At 41.0% G+C, this 21,172-nt stretch overlaps 2 protein-coding genes across 4 annotated transcripts in view; one reads left to right on the forward strand and one right to left on the reverse strand.

Moving 5' to 3' along the window:
* Positions 1 to 9,842, reverse strand: part of ELP4 (elongator acetyltransferase complex subunit 4) — a 140,795-nt gene extending 130,953 nt beyond the window's left edge. For both annotated transcript variants that reach the window (XM_059848361.1, XM_059848359.1), the window contains exons 1-2: positions 9,689 to 9,842; positions 2,815 to 2,850 (exon numbers count right to left, since the gene is read on the reverse strand). In XM_059848361.1, coding sequence (XP_059704344.1) covers positions 2,815 to 2,850; positions 9,689 to 9,842 — 190 coding nt within the window. The remainder of the gene's footprint in view (positions 1 to 2,814; positions 2,851 to 9,688) is intronic.
* Positions 9,839 to 21,172, forward strand: part of IMMP1L (inner mitochondrial membrane peptidase subunit 1) — a 32,242-nt gene continuing 20,908 nt past the window's right edge. The window contains exon 1 of one of the 2 annotated variants that reach the window (XM_059848363.1): positions 9,839 to 9,984. In XM_059848363.1, coding sequence (XP_059704346.1) covers positions 9,841 to 9,984 — 144 coding nt within the window. In that variant the 5' untranslated portion in view covers positions 9,839 to 9,840. Of the gene's footprint in view, positions 9,985 to 18,945; positions 19,108 to 21,172 lie in introns of those variants that run through there. The other variant, XM_059848362.1, reaches the window with a different exon arrangement.

Raw genomic sequence — 21,172 nt, forward strand, 5'->3', positions numbered from 1 at the left:
CAAACAAAATATCCTCCTGCAAACTCTTCCTGGGCTGGCAAAACACCCATGCAACAGCTTGAAGTACACTGGAGTGGAGAGGGGAAGGAGTGTGCTTGTTTTACTTTGTTTTGAGAAGGGAGACTCTACAAGGAAGCTGATCTTCTGCAGCAGGCTCAGATAAAACCACAAACGTGGTCTCACCTCCATCCTGAGCAAGCTGCTTTGATGGGGTTCCACACCAGAATGCTTCTTAGAAACCCACTGCTTTAATTTTTTTTAAAGTAAAATAATAGTTAAAATCCTAATTCTTGTTAGATGAACAAACCTCAGGAAGTCTCAGGCTGCTCTGGTAGGTAGGATCTTCCATGAGAATACCATGTGCTTCAACTCTCTAATTTTCATATAATTAAAACACTGTCAAAAGAATCTACTATAGAATTAAGTTCAACTGAAAATCACAATGCTCTTTATTATGAATTGAGTTAAAAAACTTGCACACTTCTATTTCAAACAATATTTTACAGTCTTATCAAGTAACCTGAGCCATTACTACATCTTCAGAACACAACAGTTCAAATAAATATTTTAATACCCTGAATCTACTATTATTTGGTTAAATTAACCAAGATAATGAGTCAAATAATGAAGATGAGCATTTAATTTGCAAAGGGAGCTAAGCTAAAAGTAATTCAATTTATTCTCACCTTAGAGAATGTTGAAGGAAGGGGAAGAATTTACCCTTTTTGTAACACTTGGAGTACAACACAGAAAGATCTTCCTAGGAGGTTTATCACTGACAGCTTCAATCCTGACAATATTAAGCTTGCCTAGACTAATCTCATGACAGAATTTCTTGGTGTGCTGACAGGATATTCTAACAATGCCATTTCAATGTTACCTGCACCAACTTTAAAAATCAGTCTCCAAATTTTTAGAGGAATGAGTCATGAATAAATATAGTTCCTGCTTTAAGACTTTTTGTCTATAATTATATGTTTCAAAATAACAAATGGTAAGTCTCATTTGGGAAAAAAAAAAAACATTTTCAGATCTAAAAGAGACATTCTCAAGCTAAGTTTCAGGTCAGATCACAAATACACAACCAACACAGGGGATAAGCAAATGCAAACCTACCACTGAGTATGGCCAGATATGCACTCAGAGGGACCAAAGTTCAGGCAAAAATCCTCTCAGGAAAAATCTTCCATTGAGCCATCAGCATCCACATGACTGTTTTCCACATCCACAACACCCTGTGCTGAAATACTGGACCACTTCTTTCATTTAATGACAATTTTCCTGCTAGTGGATTCATTGGATGCCACCCAGCCTGTCTACTGGAAGGGGCAGTGAATATTGTCATGGGAAGACAAAATGAATCCAGCCTCAAAATCTCTGATTTATGTAATATAGAATAGGTTCTAACTTTTTTTTTTTCTTCCTTTACCACAGCAAGGTTGCAGCTCTTCTCAAGCTGAAAAAGTTGGAATTAGGTAATGTCAGTTATTTCTTCTGGCAAGCAACTTTTCAAATTACTTAATCTGCACCACACCATACACTAATTTATATACTTTATGTAAAAATCAACATTTTTTAAGACTCAGTGGCACATCAATAACTGTCTCTAATGGATAAAATGCAGAAATAAAGACTAGCCTTGAAATAACAAGCCATAGTGGGAGCAATCACCTTCCTCAATGGCAAACAGAAAATTTTATTCAGCCTCTAGTGCAGGTTACAGGAGCCCTACACCATGCTGTAATTCCATTAGTGGCTAAAAAAGATTTCAAAAAAGTTTTCCACAAATCCCACTGTTTGGAACTTTAGTGTTAAGACCAATTTTTGAGTTGCAAAATTCAAAATACGTAATCAAAACTCTAGATACAAATTCAGTTTCCCAAGCAATGGTTGTCTTCCACAGGGAAAGTAAACACAGATAAAATATCCAGACCACAATGTTTTCATCCCTTTTAGAAAATGAATGAAAATTACTGATGAAATCTGTCTCAGGGCTGAAAAGCCACAGTCTGAAGAGCTTCTATTGGTGTCTTTCACTAGAGACATGCAGGCTCTTAAAGCACCCTATCAGCACAACTTCTTTGAAAGCACCCAAATCACTCAGGCATGTGTCAGTCTGTTTGTCCCTAGGCAAGGCTGAAATCTAGTCCTGTTCTCAATTATGAGATTCAAGTGCTCCTTCAGGGTGGAGATTAATACAAGAATTCATTTTTCTGCTGGTTTTCTGTTAACTCAGTCGAACAGAAAGGAAAGCTGGACAACTCAGCTGCAATGGAGATGGTCCCAGAGAGCTGCACTGTGGTCTGTAAAGGGAATTCTGGTGTAAGCTATTTAATCATCTCAGTGTGCCTCATCCACACCCTGACAGAGAGCAGCCTTCCACCACCTTGCTCTCAGCTGATTCTGGCAACTAAAAGATTCAAAGGTCCTGCATGGCATGTCTTCATCAGACAGCCAAATTGAAAAAACCTCTTTGTGAGGGTACACAGTTGGAATCTAACAGCAGCTTGCAAAATCTTAACTAATGTGTGCACTCTGCTAATAAGTCCTGAAATGTGCTAAATGCGCTGTTTTTAAAGAGATTTCTGGGGTATTCTTTGTGGGTGCACAAGCCTGTCTAAAATTAAGATTTGGATTCACCTCCGTAATTCTTCAGTCCATTCTGAAGGCTACACAAAGTGAAGGAACCTGAGGGTTCTACTTTCCTAAAGTCTGACTTCAAAAAACAGTGAAAAGAGAGGCTGTTTAATGAATACATTCAAGAGTGAAAAGCTTCAGAATATGGCTTTAAGAATCTATATATTCTATACTAACCAATAAGAAGAAGGGTTCCAACAGCTACGCCTCCACCTGGAAACAAAACAAAATGAAGAATAAAGTAAGACTCCACTTTAATACTATGTTAGAGAACAATTAACTTTTCTTAGTTTATAAGTCAAAGAAAGGTGATAACGGGGAATTTAAAAATATAAAAGTGAACAACATTTTAATTACCTTTGCAATACTTACTACAATTCTCTATTATGAAATAATTATACATTACATGTAATTACATACTGCACATTACAATTACTTTCACAATATACTGTACTATCATCATTGTGGTAAAAAGATCCTGCAGAGCTCTGTGCAACCACGCTCAAGTACTATAGCGCTGATGTTTGGGCTGAGCCAGCAGATTTTTACTGGGATAGCTCATGTGAGTAAACATTCTCTAAATTAATTCAAATTAATCACTATCAAGTCATTCCACTATAGTGGAATATCACTATCAAGTGATATTCCTTTGTATCAAGAAGGATGCAAGCTAAGTGACCAACTAAGATTTTAGTAGATTTTAGCAAATTTCCACCCGAGTTTTGGAGGCAAAATCCTGGCTCCACTGCTTTTTACCTTACTGACACGGCAGCAAGACTTTCACCCACTGAAAACTGGATTGAGAGATCAAAAATGTCACAACACACACTATGAAAAAACATACACTACTGAAGAGATTAAAGTTTTTTATAGTAGGTCCTGGACATAACTCCACAAATTCCTTTATAAGGACAGTGAAAGTACAACTCTTATTTTATTTTCAGGAAAGAGCACACTAATTTGTAATCTGAATTCCAAGAATTACAACATAATAACCTGAATACCTGAATAACCTGAAACCAGACTATTTTGTTTAACAATTATGGAAGACTGTGACAGGAAAGCTAAAAATCCCTGGAAGTGTTCAGGCTGGCCACATGTAACCAGCCTACTGAAGTGCTTTGCATGGGAACTGCAGGATGTTGTCTGCAATTCTGTACTGATTTAAAAGCAACTTAGGAGCAAACTAATTGATGAATCCCATCAGCACTCTATGCAAAGCTCCAGAAGTCAATCCTGGACTGCACAGATGGACTCCAGTGAACAGGATCTTTGATTTTATACATTTGTAAGAGCTCATTAAACTCCACTAAAAATTGATTCCAGTATGAGTTGGATCAACTTCTTAATCTTCAGCTTTGCTAGTGGAACTACAAATGCCTGCAGTGTCTGTAATGTTGATATACCCAAAAGGAACAAAAAAAGCAAATTTCTCTCCCAAAGGCCAAAAAGTGCTATTATTGTTGCGTAATAGCACCTGAATTAAAACCAGAACAGGATCACTTTGCCATCATGCACCACAACTCAAGCAGTACTGGGCAGTGAAAGTGCTTAGTCAGCTACTAATTTTATAGTTATAGAGAAGCTGATGTTTCAAGTTAACTCCTGAGTCAAGATGTACAAATGCCTCAATATCTACACCAAGCTGATCAGGTAATTAAGCATTTTCTAGATATTAAATGAAAAACAAACAACAAACCAATTTTAACTGCTCTTTATCAGAAAGTTAGAATCACCCATGAAATCCCCAATGATTTTTGTTACATTTATTTGTTCAGGAGATAAATGCAAATGAACCCAAAAGATGTACCAGTGGGGAAAGCCAAAAAAAACAAAACAAAACAAACAAACAAACAAAACCAAACAAAAAAACCCCACCAAAATCTGAAATCATACTGATGTTTGACACAAAGTATGCTTCCAATATTCACTGCATTTAATTGTTCAGGGAGCCAGAACACACAGCTTACTAATAACAGTTGTTTAAAATGACCACATGCTCTATACAGCCCCTAGGAAAGAAAAGTTCCAAATGCTGAGATTTTACCAAATCCTAGGTTGACACAGAAAATATGATTAAAGCAGCCATAAGTAATGTATTAGCTCATGGCAATAAGGACTTTAAACCCTTGGTTAGAGAAAAGTTCACTTGTAGCCATGACAGAAATAGTGTCTCCTGCTTTTACACTGAATTTGTCAAACAGTGCAGTCAAAATTCTCTCAAGCTGCATTTTCAGATCATCCATGGTACTGTTTCTAAAAGGCAGACCTGTAACATGTGTGCACATACCCTAGTTGTTCAAGGCAAACTCATTGTCAGAGCACTATCACTGATGGTTTGAACAAGTGTCTTCTATTAGAGGGAATGCAAAACTACTGCAGCTTCCATAGTTACACCTTCATATTACAAGAAAAAACAATACTAGCAAATTAAACAAAAGGCAACAGGAAAAAAATAGCAGGAATGCTGATGGAATAAAAAGGAAGAGGAAAAATCCCTAAGTTTCCCAAGGAAGCTGCTGCGAACTTGTCATTCTTCCTAATCTCGCTAGTTTCATTTCTCTTTGCCAGTAGAATACATAAACATCTAAGCAAAACTTGTAACTTTCCACATTGCTACTTACAAGAGAGATTTAAGATCTTATGGAGAGAAGCACAACAAACTTTGCAAGCTGAGAAGTGCCCAGATTGTTTTCAAAGCATATGCCTGACCTTTTTTCCAGCAGCCTAAAACAAAACATTCAATACCAGGCATGTGATGGTTATATCACACAACAGTTGCAGCTCATTGCAGAGAACTGCTCTGGCACACATCAGGCACATATGGCCCATAAACCTTGACAGTAAACTCCTAGAAATAAATATAAAATATTTATAAACAAAAAATGTTTATGTTTTAATAAATTTATAAAAAAACAATAAATATAAATTTAAATATATCAATATAAATTTATAAATATAAATTTAAATTTATAAAATAGAAATAAAAATTTGTAAAATAAATCAACTCTGGAAGTGCAGAGTGCCCTGATGGTAACACTGCATTTGAAATCCAGCACTTATCTACCACTTCTCTTCCAAAGGAAATTCACTCCTTTAGAGTGAGCCACAGCAATGTAACCATCAGCTGTAGGATGAAAGAAACTCCTCTTTGGATTCTTTGCCTTTTCCCCTCTTCAGAAGCACCTCATTGTCTGCGATAACACCATGCTTTCCCTCACTCACAGGCTGCACTCTCGTGTCTCGCAAATAATTCTGTATCTGGGTTACAGATTTTGAACAGAGCAAAGTTAAACTCAGGCCCAAGCCAGAGATCTATGAGACTGCCTAGAGACTGTTACAAAGTATGTCTATGAAAATACCAGACTAAAAGAGTTTATACTAACTTCCATTGGGCATTTACACCATAAAAAAAGATTGTCCTCAGTCCCTGGTGACAGCAAAAATTACATATTTTTAAAGTCAATTATTTGATTGCTAATGGGCAAGACAAAAGAAGAAAAGCATAAATATTCTTTCAGAAACACATGAACAGCATTCTGCAACACATTCATGAAGCATTTTCACACCCAGGAAAAGGGCACAAAGCAGACCAAGTCATCACCTGCAGAGGCACCAGCACAGCAGGCTGCACTGATGCCTCAGGTTTCAGCTTTTCTATTTTTCACATTCTGTGTTGCTTTAGTGGGTGGGTCTGAGCTTCACATGAGGGGATGGTGAGCTCTCTGCACAGAGCAGGGAGACAAAACAATTCCTTCTCCAGCTGGGCACCAAGGACAAATGATCCAAATCTCAGCCCCAAGAGCACAAACCCCGTGGGCTAGAGAGAGAAAAACAAGCGGGGTGGGACTGCCTGGGCTAAAGCTGGAATGGGACAATGAACTGCAAGGTGCAAATGGAGCAGAACTGATCCCAGGGAGAGACCCTGGGAGCGCTCGTGCATTTTGGGGCCATTTTGGTTCATCTTGGGTGCAGCCCTGGCTGGGCTCTTGTGCTGCCCAAGGTGGGTCCATGGAGGAGATCCCTGGAATAAATCCCTGCTTTATTCTTTAGCTCTGTCCAGCCTCTGCTCTAGGGCAGCCTGCACAAGACATCAGCACCATCAGAGGCTCATTCAGATGCTCCCCTTTACTCAGATCACATCTGGAACATGAGGTCCAGATGACTTTGAACTCCTCCATTCAAGAAAAAATAAAGATAAACTGAAGTGAGTCCAGGGAGGAGAATAAAAATTGGGCAACTGATTCAAAAGAAGAGGCAGAAGGAAGTGGGCTTGCTCAGCCTGGAGAAGGAAGGAAAAGCTGAAGGCCCTGGGGTACCCAACAGAAGCTACTGACACACAGCTGGAACCCTGGTTGCTGACAATTTCAGACTTTCTATGCTGACAGGCACTGACCCCCAAGAGAACACTGCATTTCACCTGAGGCTGTGGAGGATTCCAAAATGGAATGACAGAACTGGGATTGTGGGTGTGGAGTTTGAATAGAAGTGTGTAATATCACAGGGTGGAAAACTTAAAGGGTTTAGAATATAGTAATAGATATAAAGCAAGATGGAGGTTTTAGGGTGGAGGCTGCTCCTTCTCCTTCAACTTCTTCTCCATGGGTTTGGGTGGGTTTGTGTAATTGGATTAAAAAGTCTGCATTGTGTGGTTGGTTATTGGTTTAAAAGTAAAAATAATTAAGGTGTCACTTCTTAATTGGACAGTTTATCCTTAAAAGGCCTTGTAGAGAGTGAGAGCTACAGCTCCATTTTCAGTTTGTTAGAGTGAAGTGCTGTAGAACTCACAGCTTCTGAGACTGTAGAATAAGAACTAATAAACATCTGAGTCTCAACAAGAAATAACATCTCATACATTTAATCCTGACCCTAACAAAAAAGAAGTGAAGACTCCGCAACAGCTGACCTCTTCACTGAGGTGCAGTAGGAGGGCAACAAGCAACAAATAGGAACTGAAACAGGGGAGGCTGCCAGTGGATATAAGCAAAAAGAAAATTCCCTACAAAAAATAATCCAGCATTGGGCTGGGTTACCCAGAGATGCTGCAAAATCTCTGCCTCTGCAGACTTTCAAGACTCCACTGTACAAAGCCCTAAGCAATCAGTTCAGAATTCAGAGCTGAGCCTGCTTTAAGGCTGCAGGGGGGAAATTCTTGAGGTCCCTCCTCAGCCTCCAAAATCAGTGATTCTGTACAGTTCACCCAGCTGGAGGTGTGTTCCAACCATGCCTGGCACCAGAGGGAACTGGAGTCTAGTCAGCAGGCTTAGCATGAGTCTTTCCTGGCTTCCTCCTTTCCTGCCCTCCACTCAGCCTCCAAAAATCAGGGATTTCAGGGCTAGGAGGTTACCCCAGGTTTAACAGAGGACTGTAGAGCCCAGGTTTTCAGAGATGCCACAACCCAAAAAGCCATCTAAAAGTACTCTCAAAAGTTGCTGTTTCTAGGGGTAAGGCATTTCCTTGATGTTGAAGTATAAATATCAGTAAGCTCAGGAAATGATGAAATATTTAAAAGACAAGGAAAATGTAGAAGGGATCTTGGGTGTATTGGAAGTGTCCTCAGTTTCCATAACAAACCACTAATTGTGTTAGCAGGTGCCTAGAATTTTAGGAGAGTGCCACCACGGGAGCTGTCTACATCTTCTGAGCCATGCTGTGCAAAATGCACTGTTTCTAAAAGGGAATATGAACAGGAATATTCAATGCAAATCTGCTTTTCATGCAATTAAAAGGCTTCACAAATTACACTCACTTAATGAAATATTTCTCTCTCAAGCAGGAAGAGTTTCCTCCACAATGATCCTAATCCCTGATGAAAGTGCAGACACACACACACAAAAATTATATACAGGCTGAAAATGTCCTTTATACAATGGATACGACTTTTATATTATCATTAATCATGCAGAGTGTCCCTAGAGAGAAAAGTGGCATATTCTGTGTACTCCAAGGACGAATGAACAAAGCTAAAATCAGGCTTTTCTCACCTAGAAGTTCCATCTATGCCCATTAAAGACGCACTGCAACTGTGTGAAGAGTTAGAGGATCACCCAGATAAACCACGCTGCTTACACCAGCAAATGAATGAGCTCCCAAGCCAAGGGAAAGTGCCAGCTCCAGACACGGATGGTACAGCCCCAATCACATCAGATGAGTGCACGGGACCATCTCACACCCAGAGGCAGCAAACAGCGTCACACCAGAGCCAGCGTGAGCCAGCGTCACACCAGAGCCATTGATCTAAGGGGGGCACATGAACGATGCAGCCGTGGCGAGCAAGGCAGAAAAGCCAAATTGAGAACCCCAACACATCCCAACACCTGCCGGGGCGGAGAACCCGACCCGCCCGGCGTTACTGCAGCACACACGGCATTCCATGGGGTATCCAGCATAACACACGGCTTTCCAGGGGAAAAGCCAGCAGCACACACGGCTTTCCAGGGGAAAACCCAGCAGCACACACGGCTTTCCAGGGGAAAAGCCAGCAGCACACACGGCTTTCCAGGGGAAAAGCCAGCAGCACACACGGCTTTCCAGGGGAAAAGCCAGCAGCACACACGGCTTTCCAGGGGAAAAGCCAGCAGCACACACGGCTTCCCAAGGGGAAACCCAGCAGCACACGCGGCTTTCCAGGGGGAAACCCTGGCAATACACACACGGCTTTCCCAGCCCAAACCCAGCAGCACACATGGCTTTCCAAGGGGAAACCCAGCAGCACACGCGGCTTTCCCAGCCGAAGCCCCGGCAGCCCTCCCTGCGGCAGTGCCAAACGCCCCAGCCATGTGCTGCCGGGAGAATTCACGCAGCAGCTCCGCAGGGCTGCCCGCAGCGATGGCAGCGCGGCACACACGGCTCCTCCGCAAGCTCCAGCTGGGGTACACGACCAGCCTCCCCCGTCCTTCTGCCCCTCCCGCCCTCCCCGCGACCCCCGGGTCTGTAGGGAGGAAGGAGCAGCCTCGGGAGCAGCCGCGGGGTTACGGGAGGGCAGGAAGGGCCTGGCAAAGGGGAAGGCGGCGGGGGCGCAGCACCGGGTCCCAGTCCCGCTCCCACCAACCTAGCACACAGTCCAGGGAGGGCAGCCCGCTGGAGAGCAGCAGCTGCCCGTGGCGCACCGAGGGCCGAGTGCCCGGCAGGGCAGGCGGCCGCGGGCCGGCCCCGGGCCTGCGCTGGAAGCTGGTGCGGCCCCGCTCCCCGGCGGCCGCCGCCATGTCGGGGCCGGGCACGTCGGGCCGGCGCTCCGCCAATGGAGGAGCGGCTCCGGGAGCCGCCGGCCAATGGGAGCCCGCGTTGTTGGCACGAGCGGAGCCGGGGGGCGGCGGAGGGCTGCGGGGCCCGGCGGCGAACGGGGAGGTGAGAGCGGCACTGGGTGGGGGGGAACCGGGGCCTTGCCCGGGGCTGAGGGGACACCGGGCCACACTGGGGGACACCGGGGCCTTGCCTGGGGCTGGCAGCGGGCACGGAACGGCGCGGGGAGTGCGGTACAGGTGCTGTGGAGGGGACAGCCCGCTTGTCCCGCGCGGGGACTGCAGGGCCGGGCGTGCAGCGGGCAGGGGGCGGACAGGCTCTCCTGGAGCGGCGTCAGCCCCCTCGCAAAGAGCCTGCAAGGGAAAAGTGCTTGTAAAATGTATTTTCGTAACTGCGTGTGACATATGTGAGTATACTTGGGTCCCTGCTTGGTTGTGCATAGGCACGGACCTGTAGCAGGTGTGTGGTTTAATGCCTTACCGTGGGAGCAAGATCTTGTGTCGGCGTGGACCAGGACGTATGGTAGAAAAAGTTAAAAGACATTAAAATGCTTGGACAAGTTCTAGTATGTTTACTTGTCAGTCAACGCTCTATGTTCTGGTGCTCTGAAAGCAAGGGAAGCCCCTGTCAGGATATAGAACAGCCGCTACCACAAATATTTTTGTGTTTGTTTTTTATGTCGGTGGTTCAGATGCATCCAAGCTGCTTGAAGACTCTAGTGCAAGTAGAATATAAAAACGAAGCTTTAATACTGTAATCTCTCACTCTCAGTCTTTAATTCCAGTGGATCACGTTTACTGTTGTTCTAAGCCAACTTTCTGAACACCTGTGGCTCTTGAGTCTCTTTAATTGAGGGGAAAAAAATCCTCGTGTTAAATATGAGCAACATGAAAGAGCAACAATATGTGGACAGTCCTGAACCTCAGAGTTTTCCCTTCATATCCAATTCAAATTCAGGAGCATGAAACTTCAGCATGATGTGGCCCTAGCTGGGGAAAGGATGTTCTTTTTGCTGCTGGCCAAGCTTCCACTCATGCTAAGCAGTAGAGCACTCAAGATCTTTTATCAGGAGTATCAAGAGGTTGTCTTAAGATTTTTTATTTTCTGCTAAGCTGTGAAATGCTGGATACTACTTAATTTTAAGTATAGATTATTGTTTAGTGAGAGTTAGAAGTATCTGTCTGTAGAGGAGAAAATCAAAGGAGACTGGAAACCATGGCAAGAAATAAATACAGCTGTTAAATTTCACTTCTGTAGAATGTGACCAATGAGGTGTAAATATCTGGAATAGGAAAGGCCAACAAAATAAAGACCCAAAGCATAATCCACAATTCTCTTAAAAGGGTTTGGGCCTCTGTTTCTGTCTGTGGGATCCTGGGGTGTGAATTCTGTCTGACTGAAGAGGAGGCTGAAACCAGGAGAGTTCTCCACTTTTAAACATCACAGTGACTCTGCCTTTTCTTACAGTCCTGTGCAGGAAGCCCAAATCCCTGAATATTTCAGGTGTGAGTGCTTGCAGGTGTGTGTGACACAGCAATTGCAGGATATCTGTTGAGAACTTTGTTACAGAAGCTTGTGACCCAGTGATAAGGATATCTCTGATAAGTCACTGCTTACCTGTCAGAAAGGTAAGCAGTGAAAAGAGAAAGAGAATCCAGTGATAAACTGCACCTACTCAATCTCTGGGATGGTTTTTACCCAGTGATAAACTGCACCTACTCAATCTCTGGGATGGTTTTTACCCATTCCAAGCAGTACATTTTCTTTTCTTACTTCATTAACACAAAGTATTTCCTTGCTTTATTATTTTTTTAAAATTAAAATACACTATTGTAGGTTTCTTAACTTCACATAGATCCAGGGCTGAGCCCTCTTTTTTGTTCTTTCATTACTACTTGCCTGCCATGTAAGGGGTTTTTTATACTTTTTTTACTTCATTTTCCTTCAGGCCAGTTAAAATTGGAGGCTAAATAATTCCTTCTCTTTTTTTTTTTTTTTTCTCTCTTTCCTATTGAAAAGTAAGCACATATAATGAAAGTATTTTGCAACTGGGAACACTTGTGCCATGCCCCTTCCATTTTTAGTGTTTCTTGGCTAAACTGCACATCTCCTGGCAATCTCAGTGGCTCAGGAGCTGATCCAGTGGGTCAGGGTTGCAAAAGAGGAAATGTCACTCTCTCCTCCTCCTTTGTTTCCAATCCAGCAACCCTGGTGCTGGTCAGTTCCCTCCTTGGGCTGATTGAGCTCACTAAACTGATTTGGAGCTATCAACTGACTTTCTCAATAATTTTATTTTGTGCCATCCTGTGAGCTGGTGCTGCATGGAGCAGGGCAGCCCAGCCTCCCAGCTCTTGCTAGCTCAGATCTTTGTAGTTATTTCAGAATAAAAATTGGATTTTTACATTAAAAAAAAATGGATTTTTACATAAAGTGGTATTTTTGTTACAAAGTTTTTTTGTAGACATCCTTCCAAATATAGAGAAATGGTGTCTTACATTGTAACAGCACGAGAGACTGTTTCATACAGAACAAAAATAATGAAGTAGATACAATTTTTTCAGTATGAGAACTGAACTTTTAAAATATAGCAGTAGTTCTGTTTGTGGTGTTCATTTTTCCCCAGTCACATTTTAACCTGATGGGTGCAGTTAAAGTCCTACTGATTTAGAAAGTGAGTGGAAATAAGCCACTCACTTTCTAAATCAGTAGAACTTTAACTGATTTTTCAAATGTTAACATTTTAATGCAATAAAGCTTTCCAACTGCATATGTGCTCATGGAAATACTGCTTACAACATCTGACTGTACCTGCATTTCAGACAAATTTCAGAGAAAGAATTAATTTACTGCAAGTTTAATACCATATTTTTTAGTTCATTATTTTTAAATCAATGGTGTTTCATTTTCAGGAATACCAATATTTTTTTCACCCTTTTTGAATGATACTGAAGGTTTGCTTATATTCACATGTCCAGTTTTGAAAAGGTGAATTTTCAGTTGTTGTAGAAGATCCCACTAGGATTTAGTGTCTGGCAGCAAGCAAGACCACAGCAATTGCGATTCTAGACATTACCCTAATCCTCAAATGCACATTAGGAGCTAGATAAATCCTACTGCTCCTGCTCTAGGGGTGGAATGGAAATGCAGAGAGACTAAGGGACATGGAAGTCATCTCCAGTGCTCAGAAAGTGTCTTAGGAAGTTATTTCTTGTCAGCTGAGCTATGGCAATGGACATACTCAGCTCATTGGAGAATGGAAATGTTTAAACATTTTTTTGTCTATTTTGGGATGTCTCAAACTGTAGAATAATAAACTTTCCTTCTTCACAGCTCACATGTTGTCACATAGAGCTGGTCAAATGGGATGTCAGTTTTAACTGCAAATCCTGCCTGTGCTGTGGAGAAATCAAGCTCTCTGTTTTCCTCTTCTTGCAAACTCGCTGGTGCAATTCAGCTACTTGTCTGTGCAAAATGCAGATTCTAAGATGGATTAAGGGGATTTGGGGTGAAAATTCCCTAAGGGAAAAAAAATGGAGGGAATACAATGGTAATCGAGAGAGCAGTCAGAACATTTGGGGAAAGGTTATGCTTGGAATTTGATCTGCAAGTATGTTTGACATTTCTCTTCCAAAACTGTAGCCTACAGACTTGGGGGAAATCCTGGTATCCCAGAATAGTAGCCCTTGAAGTGTGCTTTGGCTATTTGTGGTTGATAATGATGCCTCAGGTTTTAGCTTTTCTGTGTTTCACATTCTGTGCTGCTTTAGTGGGTGGGTCTGAGCTTCACATGAGGGGATGGTGAGCTCTCTGCACAGAGCAGGGAGACAAAACAATTCCTGCTCCAGCTGGGCACCAAGGACAAATGATCCAGATCTCAGCCCCAAGAGCACAAACCCCGTGGGCTGGAGAGAGAAAAACAAGCAGGGTGGGAGTGGCTGGGCTAAAGCTGGAATGGGACAATGAACTGCAGGGTGCAAATGGAGCAGAACTGATCCCAGGGAGAGACCCCAGGAGCGCTCGTGCATTTTGGGGCCATTTTGGTTCATCTTGGGTGCAGCCCTGGCTGGGCTCTGGTGCTGCCCAAGGTGGGTCCATGGAGGAGATCCTTTGAATAAATCCCTGCTTTATTCTTTAGCTCTGTCCAGCCTCTGCTCTAGGGCAGCCTGCACAAGGCATCAGCTTCTGGTGACCACGAAGGGACAGAAGGCATCAAAAAGAAGAAGCACAATTGTCCTGGCCTCTCTTTACCACGTGGGTTGCCCATGTAGGCTCATAGGGCAAGTTAACACCAGCAGCACTGTGTGGCAGTGTTACTACTGATGGATGTGTTCTGTTGTCTTTGCTTTCAAATCAGTGGTTTTGCTGGGTTTTAATTGTGCTGCAGAAGATTCGTGTATGCTCTTGTCTTTGAACTAAATGCTGTTCATTTTGGAATAAAACACCAGCCCATTTTATTTCAAATTAATTTCAGTTATGTATGTCTGCCAGATCAGTTTTCAGTGGTATTTTTCAGTTGGATTTATGTGGGATAGAGAACCAGAAAAGCACATCCCAGTAGCAGTTCTAATTCATAATCTTATTAGTGTTTGCTGTTCCATCGCCAGGCTGCTTTGCTCATCAGTTGTGGAATGTGCCGGTATTAGACTGTACTGATTAAAGTTTCATAGGCACCAAATCAGATTAGGCACCGAGTCACCTGACCAGGCTGGGCTTCAGTCATGTGACCCACGCCCTGCTGAGCTCCTGCTGGGAGCTGAAACAAGGTAGTTTGCTTTTGAGATGTTCTTAAGTATCTAACAGCATGGGTCGTGGATTATGGCTGCAAAGAAGATGGCTTCATTTTCCTGATCTTTGAACTAGCTAGAATGGGATAAGTTTGAAAGTGCAGGATCTTCAGGCCATGAGCCAACAACTGGAAAGAATGTTTAATCCTGGAAGCTCTGACACCAAAAGACCTGTTTTTTTTTCAGTGTGGAAAAGCTTAAAGACTGCTTATTCAGTCAGTCTGTGGCAAATGAAATAATTATTTGGAGTGTTTAGGACTTGCCAGTTGTATGATATTATGTAAAACACAAGATCTTATTCAGAAAGCCTCTGGATGTTACCTAAATTCATCTTATGGATATCCTGAGCAACAGGGAAAAAAATTTAAACCTGTGTCAAATTTAAACAGCTCTTTTAAAATAGAAGTAAATTAGGAGACATGAGTTAAAGTAGTATGTGCTGAAGACAAGAAATTATTTAAAAAATCACTTTATGTTTCTGTAATTTCAGAACTGTATAGTATAATATTACTGAAACTTGCAGAACAATAATCTTGAAAGTGAATTGTGAGTTTAATTTAGTGTCTTAATAAGTATCATGCAGATTAGTGCTGTATTTAATAGAGATTATTTTCCTTGTATTTCTCATAATTCTTGGTGAGACCCACAAACATGGAAGGAACCTCAGGTTTCTGGTACTGGCCAGTGATGTTTTCTGGTTATTGTCTCCATAGATATTCCAGACAGGAATGCCAGCTTGATTTTTCAGCTCCTACCAACTTTCACAGCACTCTGGCCATCCACAGAATGAGGCATGGACCAGGGTGTCCTGCAGTAAATAATTCTGTAGAGATGTCTATTGCTTGCTCTTGAAAAAATTTGACTAGTAGGGTAAACTAATTTGGTCACTGAGGGGCAGATGAAGAAAATTTTGGCCTTTAAGTAGTCAGGAAGTAAAATTGAGATTTTTCAGTGAGAGTTATGAAGTTGGACATAAGCAAGCAACCTTGTAAAACTCATTGTAAAGCTAGATTCACAACTGGCTACTTAGGGAAACTTAAATTGCTTCAAATATAGAATAATGTTTTGGTGAAATAATAAAATAAAATAATGATTATCTGGCCTTTTTTTGTAGCCAGGCTGTATTTTAGCAAATCATCATTATTCTTTATTTCAGTGGATTCAGCTTCCATCCCCTACACTGAGCCTGCCAATTCCATGCCAAAAGTTCTTTGTGGGAACCCCATTTCAGGAACATCTATCTGGGAGCAGGGCCGCCATTTTTCCCAATTTCCACCCCCCCCAATACTGTATTGCATTTTCTGTGAAATAATATATGTAAAAGGAATAAAAATGAATTCGCATTTAAAACTGTAGATACTGAAACAGGTTGAGGGAAGCCAAAATATTATCAAGGTCCTAGATATAAGAATTCTGTTAGTGGTTGCTGCAGAGTAACTCAGTGTGTTGCACACACAATATTACTGAAACCTGCAGAACAGTAATCTTGAAAATGAATTGGGAGTTTAATTTAGTTGTGGGTGCTGCTGGAAATGTGAGCTTCACTAATTGTTTCAAAGTCCTGGCTTGGTTTTGTGTGGAAAGAATAGAATGTCTTATTTCATTGCAATGAGGGGGTAATTCATCTGAAGTTTTAGCCCTAAGGTTTATTAGAAAACCTGTGTTTCTTCAGTAGCCATGTTTTCAATATTTCTGTGACTTATACCTGTGACAGTGTCCCTAGCAGAGGGAGAGAGGTAATGGAGCTTTTGTTGTTTTACACCCTGCTCTTCCATTTCTGTGAAAACTGTTGCACATTCTTGGAGCCTCATGCTTCCACCTTTTCTCAGTTGTGCTTCCATTGGTGCAAGAAGTGTGAAGCACTGTTTGATCTTGGTGTTCACTGTTTGATCTTGGTGTTCTCATGCTATTGCCAAGCCACAGTGGATTTTTAATAGAATTTTTAATATTTCTGGCCCAAAAGAACTGAAATTCACAAACATTAAGTTGTAGGAATAGCATCAATTTTCCTTGCATGCACAGAGTATCTGTGAAAGGAGCTGTATGAGCAGTCACTGATTTTCCTTTTAGAAAAGCAGTATATTATGGAAGAAAGGGCAAGCCATGTTCTGTACTTTTGGAACAAACCAGATGAGCAAATGTAGATGAAATAAAATCTTAGCACTTATTAAAAACCTAAAAAGTTTTTAAGAAGGCAGTTCAGGGAGACACTACTAATGAAGTTATCCAGTGATTGTTTCTGTACTGTTTTTCTGTTTGACAAGTACTTGTGTCCTCATTTGAAACTCCTGCTTGGGCTGGATGTCTGGTAAAATGAGCCATGCAGGCCCTGCTTGGTGATGTGTTTGGTATCTGTGAGGGTGCAGTTTGTGGGGCTGGAGCGTGCTCTGCATGCACCTCAGCTTAGGATCATTTACTAAATTGGAGAAAGGCACCTCTACTTATTTGATTCACTAAGTCACTTTTCACATTTATTATTGTGTCAGCTGTATCTTTTATTTTAAACCATCAAATTAAATAATAGCTTATGCTGGCTTTCTATTTTAGTTCATGCATTTAAAACCTGGAAGTCAGATAAAAAGATAGTTTCAGAATAAATTCAGTATATTATTTATGAGTGGAGCAACACATTAGCATGGAGTTCACAATAGATCATATCGCTTTTATTCCATCTTACAAGCTTAGCAGCACAAACAGAATAATCAACATATTATTTGGCTGTCATCTGCTGAACAGAAAGCAGAGATCACAAGGAGGTTTTCCCTAGCTGCAGTGATGGCCTTTTTGTTCCAAGCCCCCATCTGGGAGGGCCATGGTGTGTTATCATATGGAACGCGGGGTTTGCTGTAATCTGCTTAGCTGCACTGCAGTTTGAATCTTTATTCCATGTTTGTGTAATTTATAATTTTAATGAGACCGTGGCTCTTGTGGGCTTTGAAATATATTAAAAGCTCTTTTGTGCATATGCTTTTGTTCTTGCTTAATAGGCTCAGTGTATTTAAAACTGATGAATTTTTATTCATGGATTTGGATGTCTGGGGATTAACTTAGACTGAATATCACTGCATTCATCTATTGATGTTTGGAACTTTTTTATACTTGTATCTCTAAGTGGAGAAGACCTTACAGAACTTGGGCTTTACACATAAAACAGCTCGGAAATAACTAATAAAATTTTATTGAGCAATGAACAAAAATACTGATTACAGTTTATTTTTACTGCATAAACTCTCCTGAAGTATCATTTTGCTCTGAAAAAAGTCCTTGAGTCCATGCATATGTGTGTATTTAGAACTTTGTAACTAAACAGCAGTTGGGGAAAGCAGTCAACATTTTTGTGGAATAACAGCAGTGATAAGCACTTGAATTGCATTTTCCTTCTATTCAGGTAACTTGAAAATGTAAATACTGAGCACTGTCTTGTCTGACTGTGTTGCTTTTCTCCTGTTTTTAACACTTTTTTTTAATGCAGAGTGTGCATAAGCTGTTTCATTAGAAGGTGATGCTCATAACTGGAGAGTATGCATAAACACAGAAGTATTCTTCACTGCTATTTTCTGACAGTGCTAAAACTGGTCTTGTTTTTTGCTTTTGTATTTTTCAGATGTTTAATGGTTTGTTTATTTGTTTGATTTACTGTTTGTTTAAAGATTTGATAATTTGTGACTTCTGTGTTTTTAAACTACTGTGAAGCACTCTTCAATGATGGCATTCTCTCTGAGCCCAGCACTGGCAATAAGATGGAGACAATTGTGATTTTTCTAAATAGTCTTGCTCATGGTGTACTGAAATGTGGAGGAGGTTTGGGTTTTTGTTTGTGGTGTTTTTGTTGGGTTGGCTGTTTTTTACCAGCAAACCATCCTCTTTGTAACAACAAAATATTTTAAGTAAACAGCCTTTTTAGTTCTCTTCTCTTCACTGCTTTGAGCAGTATTTCCAAAATTATATTTCCACAAGATGTGTCAGCTGGGAAGTGCAGGGGACACGTGAGCCATGGGCAGCTTTAGCTTTTGTAGGGTTGTAGATTTTTAGTGCCTAATGTGAAATTAAGGCTTGTAACTCTTTGTCTTACTAAACTGAAATGAATTTTCAATGTTTGTATGTCTGTATCTCAAGGAAGTGAATGTATTGAAATTGAAGATAAACACATTGTGATGTGGGCACAGCCCATTTTTCTCAGTTACCAGGAAGGTGACTATGGTGTCTGCCAGACCTTTGGTGTTTGTCCTGACTTTGACCTTGTTGCAGAAGACTGTAAAGTGTGTATTTTGGCGTCCCTCAGAGGCCCATGTACGACCATGCTTTTGCTCAGCTGTCTGGATTTCACTGTTCAGCAAAGAGGAGTGAATGGAGCTGCAGAGGAGGACAAGCTTTGGAATGCATCTGGCCATTAAAACAGCGTTTTATTCAGGGTTGTGCAAGTGCTAGGAGCTGCTTCCCAAAGGTAAATAGAAGCAGTGAGAACTACCTGAAATCTGTGTTGGGAAATTGCTCATTCTTGTTGGTAGTCTCTGGTTATTTAACACCAGCCAATTGTGTTATGTTTACAGGATTAAACTCCTTGTCAGTTTGAGATCAGCAGCTGAAGGAGCTCTTGTTGGAGACAAACTGCCAGTGCCTAGTAGAGATAATGTGTAAAAAAGTAATCTCTTCTAGAATATCACCAAGCTTGCTCTCATTTGCCAGACCAAGTCCAGTGTTTCTTCTGCAGTAAAGCAACAGCTGGAAATAAAAAGCAATTCTTCTGATCTCCAGCACAGAGGGACCTTTTGAAAATGGTTCTTTGTTTTGCTTTAGATGTTCAGAATCCTCAGATTGAAATTAGAATATTTAAAGCATTTTGTATATTTATATTTTGTATATTCATATATTTATATTTAAAACATATTGTGTATCTAATATGGGAAGCATCCAAATAAACAAGATATACACCCTTCACTCTTCTAGCACATGTGACATCAGTTTCATGCAGAAGTTTTAAAATAATAGTTTAATATAAATAACAGCTCAAACATAAATATTTAAATAGCCTAGTCAGTGTGCAGTTTTTTCTTTGGTTTGGGTTTTTGGATTGTTTTTTAAAGTAATCTCAGAGTAATTCTATGGGAAAGAGATGGTGCAAGTTACATGTAGAGAAAGGTGTCTGGTTAGAAGTGGAGAATGTTAGGGAGAAGAGTTTTTGTTGTAGAAGGAAAAACTGATAATCTCTCACTACGTATTCAATGAAATTCCAGAAATGGGAAGCATGATATAAAGCAAATGCGACCAGAAATGTTTTATGAAAATGAAAAATCTGTTTAGTGCCAAGTGCAGTGATTTGTTTAGTCACAATTTCAGAGCCTGCAGCTTTGATTTTCCTGTATTTAAAAATTCAGCGCCGTATTTTAAATTGTCTTACACAATGCCATTGGTTTTCTGGACATGATAAATCTGCTCATTGATTTTCTAATTTTATTATGTACACAATACTTGTAATCGAAGATTACAGCAAACAAGATGTTAATTTCTAGACAACCTATGTACATTTCCCTCAGAGTGTGAGTGCTACAGAAGCAAAGAGTACAAAGAGAATACCATTTGTGCTATCCTCACAGGAGCTGTCAATAAAAGATGTAATAGGGGATTTAGGAATCTGGAAATGGCCAACTAATTTATGTGAATCTATTTTATTTCAGCTAGAAAGCCCAAGCTCTGTTTCGTCTGCGCTGCATATTGCAGAGCACAGGCTGTCTATAGAAAACCAGGCGGCTGCATATGGATAGTCCCTTGATATCATTCACTTGCTGTGTAATCTTATTATGCAAAGTTCTAATCTTCACCTAGAATGAATGCCTCTGGGTCAGAATATAGTCATATCAGGGTTTTTGAGGTCATGTTTTGTGATCCTTAGCTTATTCTTCTAAGTAGAGCTGGGATTTAAAGAGTATTCCCCAGACACTGGCAGAGATAGACGGCAAAACCTGCTGCCTTTTTGGAAGACAAGACCAACATGAGGTCCCTGGTAGGATTAAACTTGATTTGTAGCTGTAGGATTTTTTAACAGATGTATTATTGGACAGGGAATAGGGGGCCACCAGCACAGCGAAATTGGATCACAATTGGCATTCTCAGGGAGTCCGCTGGCTGCTAAAACAGCAGCTGCATGTGGATTTGACTTCTTTCAGGTGAAGCGACTTCCAGTCATTTGGAAAGGATGGGATGAAAAGGAACCTTGGTGATAATTTTGATGTCTGCAAGATTTAGTACCAATGTAATGGGATTATCGGTAACACCTTCGCTGCAGAAAAAGCCACCTGGCGCTATAACTGGCAGCAACTGAGAACTAATCCTTTCCCATCTCTTGGATGTCATTCATGAGGCTCAAAATGATTTCTACCCTGCTAGCTGTGATTAATTTTATAAACAAACAAACAAAAACCGAGTGATGAAAGCACAGGCTATGGGAGAAAAAAGGAACAGAAGATACTAGTAATTACATTTTGCATTTTATTTGCTGTGTATTTTACAAC

This window comes from Haemorhous mexicanus, chromosome 6 (assembly GCF_027477595.1).
Source record: "Haemorhous mexicanus isolate bHaeMex1 chromosome 6, bHaeMex1.pri, whole genome shotgun sequence".
Classification (NCBI taxonomy): domain Eukaryota; kingdom Metazoa; phylum Chordata; class Aves; order Passeriformes; family Fringillidae; genus Haemorhous; species Haemorhous mexicanus.